We start from the raw sequence: 5,000 nt of genomic DNA, 5'->3' as shown, positions 1-5,000 counted from the left end.
ATTTAGGTAAAACCGCTCAAGAAATAGTCTCCCTGAAATCTCGACAAACAGGTTCGAATACTAGTCTAAACTGGATAATCCGGATACCTAGTTTTTAACCAAACTTTGTCTCACCTGCCGCTGGGGCGCCGATTAACATGGAGAATGACATAATCATAAGAACTCCACCCCAGGCTTCCGATATCCTGTGACGATCTGCGCATTCAAACGTCACAATGGACATGAGTCCGATAAAACAACCGTCCAGCAGTCCCAACACTACTGCATATATGACCAGCATATTGTATCCAACTGCCAGTAGAGCAAGAAGTGGCGATAGTCCAGAAAGAACCATGCAAATATTGTACAAACGCAACGTATCTACCCACGGAAGGTCCGAAATTTTTCCGAAGAAGATCTTTCCGATCCCCGAACCAATCCCGATGTAAGAAAGAAGAAGCGAACCATCCCGATGTGAAGAACCCATCTCTTCTGCAACACGAACCTGAAGGAAAAAAACAACGTATCAGGGCTCAGCCTCAATTTCGAGAAGGGGACTGGAAGACCGCAATTATTTCTGGGATCGTTACTGGGGACAAGCCGGTCAGTTAACCCTTTAAGCCCCAGTATCCACATACAAATTCTCCAAACTGATCTCCATACATTTTCTTTAAGAATTAGTTGACAGAATTTGATGATAGATCAGCGCATTTTCTCTCAGGTGATCATTTTATTATCTCTCATAACTTATCTCTTGACAGTGTATGGATATTGTTAGGAGAAAATTGATCTTGGTCACTACTGGGACTTAAAGGTTAACGGCCATTTTTTCCCCTGTCCTAGTAACAGTTAGGCTCGATTACCAGCCGCTGTTCGGGAAAATGAGCCCGCACTCATCCGCGGGAGACGGCGGAAATCGAGCCTAAGTAACAGTCCCAGAAGCCTGCACGAAAGTTAACTTGGCCAAGTTTTCTCGTCTCTAACGAATGCATTCGTGACGAATGTTAGCGGACTCAGTACTAAGACGACAACGACGACGGCAAAATACCTTTGTTTCCTTGTTTAGCCGTTTCTCCGCAGATTTACATCTGCGACAACTTATAAACGACATGAACATAGGGCAACAAATTTTCCAGTTTCCCTTTTGAACTTGGTTGCGGCCCTCTTACACGTACAATTCAGTATACGCTAGGAAAATTCGCCTTCATCATGAGCCTATAACCCTCCTGTCTACGTTTAAAACATGAATAAACTGAAGAGAGCGGAAACCTCTCTGGTAAATTCTAAAGAGGCGTCACCCTCGGGACACGAACCTAGGCCACATTGGCGTGAAGAAAGTGCTATCACCACTGCAACCCCATCTGTGTCGACTGTAACTAGTTAAACAGTTGCTACACATCGACGTATGGTAAAACAGGCATCAAAAACGTGCTACTTGTTTTGCGTCGACGTTGCTGCAAAACGAGTTAAATAGCGATATTGCGCGTTCTACCACCCACGAATCAAACCTATCTTGCAACAAATCAGCTTGCCGCAGGTTGCGAAAAGTTGTTGCAGAAAGTAGAGAGTAGCTCTATTTTTGTAACAAAATCTCTTCATGTTGCGTGTTTTAACAGGCCAAGGCAAACTTGTTTTGCAACAAGTGACGTACCTCTCGTGCATGGGCTGACTCCCGCGTAATTTATCCAATCAGAAGTCAGTATTAACGCAACTCACAACCACCTGATATGCTGCAAGACAGGTTTGGACGTGGGGGGTAAAACGCGCAACATCGCTTTTAGCTGCACGTCTTTTTTGCACGTTTTACCGTAGCTTAGAGCGATTTTCGTATGACCTTGAAATGAAATGCACGAACAAAACAGAAACAACAAACGAACGGAAATAGAGCGATATGCAGACAAACGCGCGTGGCTTTTGGTTAGTTTAGCGAACGGTCGGGTGAAAAAACTTCATGCCCGAGAACTTTCTAGAAATCAATCGATACTTCGCTTTGACGTCACACTGCAACACGATTGCGGAATCGAACAATGCCTTCTCCATATTACGGTCTTCTTTGGCGGGAAAACGAAGAGGCCATGTTTTGATCTTTTCATCCGTTGGCTGATAACACAAATAACGAACACTTACCGACACCATTTTTCAAGGTCATCCGAAAATCTCTCTAACATGCATGGCACCTTACCAAATGAACATGAGGTATGAAATATCCGAACGTTGCAACAGTGCTCGCAACTGCCCATATAATAAACCAGTTATTTCTTGGAAAGCGAGGAGCCTTTTTCTTGGACGATTTATCCTCAATGACTTGTGAGTCCTTCTCAAGATTGTATTCAGCTGTCTTTTTTTCTTCCAGAGGCTTAAATAATAGCCCGCATATACTAATAATCAGCGCTAAGCCGCTTAGAAATCGATAGCAGTTTCTCCAACCAAAAGAATCTACGATTAATTGCTGTAAAGGTGCTAAGCCAAGGGCTCCTAAGTTGCTCCCAGAGGCCGCGATTCCTGTTGCAAACGAGCGTTTTTTGTCGAAATAATAAGCTACCATGACCAGAGCTGGAAGGTAGCTAATGCTCGTTCCGAAGCCCACAATGACACCATGTGTAACGTAAATGACGTATAGATTATTAGCAAAGGAGGACAGTAAAAGGCCGACACTCGTGAACAGTCCTCCAAATATGACCACTCGTCTGCATCCGAAACGCTCGCTGAGAAGGCTGCCGGGATAGCAGAAGAAGAAGAGGCAGAACTGGGCAATGGAGCCGACCCAAGCTGCAACAAAAGAAAATCGTTAAGGTCAGTCTTGTGCCAAGGGACTTGTTCACTACGAAAAGAGTGAGTTAAAGATATTATGACGGCGACAACAATAAAAACCACAATTCTGCATGTTCATCAAAGGTTTTGGTATTTTTTCACTGCAACTGGGCAACTACGACGTGAAATTTCTATTCGACGTACCGTCGGTTACGGAGGACGTTTAATAACAGACCTTGACACACACGACGAATTTTTCTTTTTCTTCGTTAACTTGGCTACAGTCGCAAGAATTCAGCTCCTGAAAATTCACCGACATAATTTGAAAAATTGAGCGAGATATGAGATAAAGTTTTAAAGAACGCGGCGAAGTGACAAACGCGCTGCCGTTGCCGGAGAACGGCCCGCGGACATGCGTTCAGCCACGTGACGCGTGGTATGGTTGGCTTCAAGGTACAAATCACAGGACAACTCGGATTAATATTAATCCGTGGATTATAATAATAATAGATTATAATATGGTTATTATAATCCGGTAATAGATTATTATAATCCAGTAATAGATTATTATAATCCAGCAATAGATTATTATAATCCAGTAATAGATTAAGGCACGGCAAAAATTGGAAGGATTAGATTATTATTACTAATAATCCTGAAACCTGAAACCCAGTCCTCTAACGCAAACTCCTACTTTAAGTCCAGCATATACGCAGACGGTCCAAATCATGAAATGCTCCCTGGGAAATAACTATCTCTATGGATCAAACTCAGAAAGACTGAGTCTTTTAGAAATAACTGGAAAAGATTCAAGGATTTCCTTTGATGATGTGCGCACTGACATCCCTTTCACTTTGTTATTTTTTTTATTACTTAAGATCTTTAAAGATTCTATTCTACCATAAAAATCTTCATGGCCCTGCAAAAAATTCAGTTGCAACTGTATTACCAGCAGAGCTGAGACAACTGCCGACTTCTGCTACTAAAATATAATAACGTATAATAAGGATTGCGGTTATTGACTGAATGTAATTAAGAGTTTTGTTCACAAACTACTAGCACAAGTAGCAAATTCGTCGTGGTTAGAATAGAATATTTTCTTTATTGAGAGACTTGTACAAATTTGAGCTATGTGGGATTATATTTATCAGATTAATATTAATCCTAATCGTTTAAGGTACGGCTCAAAGCTCAGTTATGGATTATAATAATCTATTACTGGATCTAATATTAGGATTAATATTAATCTGATTAATATTAATTCTACATAAGATTAATAGTAATCCTAATTGATCAAGGCACGGCTCAAACCTCAGTAATGGATTATAATAATCTATTACTGGATTATAATAATCTATTACTGGATTATAATAATCATTAGGATTAATATTAATCCGATTAATATTAATCCGAGTTGTCCTGAAATCAGAATATAGTGCAAAACCACTCAAACATAGCATCGTTGAACGTATTTTAGTATTTAAATATTAGATATAGGCATATTTCTCCCCTAAAAATTTTTCATCTGTTCGGATTTCCTAGCTGAAAGTCTAGTGATCCGAAAGTTATAGGGATCGAACTTTACCTTTTCGAAAATTTCAGCCACGAAAAAGGCTCCCGAAAATTCTAGGTGTCCTTTTGAGGGTAAAAATCCGTTAAAAATGGGCAATTATACCATTTTTAGATGTTCGAAAATCCTAGGAGAGGCAGGCAAGCAAGAAAATTTACAACAAATGTTCCGACAATTCTAGATCTCAAATCGTCTTCCGAACAGATATTTTCCAAAAATTGACGTTGGGTGCCCCTGATACTTTATCGAATAAGGAATATAAATTACCTAGTTTTTGCCTCAATTTTTTGTAATTTGTTATTTGAGTTTTTTTTGGCTCATTGGATCTATTAAAGAGTCTACGCACACATGTACAGGGGCATTTCCATTCGCCGTTCTCTGCTTACTTCATTGTCACATAGCTCCTTTTTCAGACCGCTATTGAAATTGAGCCAAGGTCATGTGTTAGGTCAGCGTGTAGGAAGGAATTGCAATCTAAATTGCTAGCAAAGCTATGATTGAGTTCGCGCTTCACTTAACAAAGTGCTCGCGTGAGAAACCTTGACCTTAGATATTGAGCGTTCAAATAGAAAGCTTTATTTTTTTCAGTTCAAATCAGGCGTGTCTGATCACCTTTCAGCTCAGAGGCCCGAGCGTAAATGTGACGTCATCAAGATGCTTTCTTTTTCAACGGTCTCACGCAAAATTGTTCTCACGCAAA

The 5,000-nt window shown here is 40.5% G+C and overlaps 1 protein-coding gene across 1 annotated transcript in view; it reads right to left on the bottom strand.

Moving 5' to 3' along the window:
* The window catches only part of LOC140924883 (monocarboxylate transporter 12-like), an 8,959-nt gene that overhangs the window by 441 nt on the left and 3,518 nt on the right, over positions 1-5,000 (bottom strand). The window contains exons 2-3 of the mRNA XM_073374874.1: positions 2,162-2,748; positions 115-484 (exon numbers count right to left, since the gene is read on the bottom strand). Of these exons, the coding sequence (XP_073230975.1) occupies positions 115-484; positions 2,162-2,748 (957 nt within the window). The remainder of the gene's footprint in view (positions 1-114; positions 485-2,161; positions 2,749-5,000) is intronic.

This window comes from Porites lutea, chromosome 14 (assembly GCF_958299795.1).
Source record: "Porites lutea chromosome 14, jaPorLute2.1, whole genome shotgun sequence".
Taxonomy (NCBI): Eukaryota; Metazoa; Cnidaria; class Anthozoa; order Scleractinia; family Poritidae; genus Porites; species Porites lutea.
Note: the sequence above shows the minus strand (reverse complement) of the source record. Positions and strands in the feature narration are given on the sequence as shown.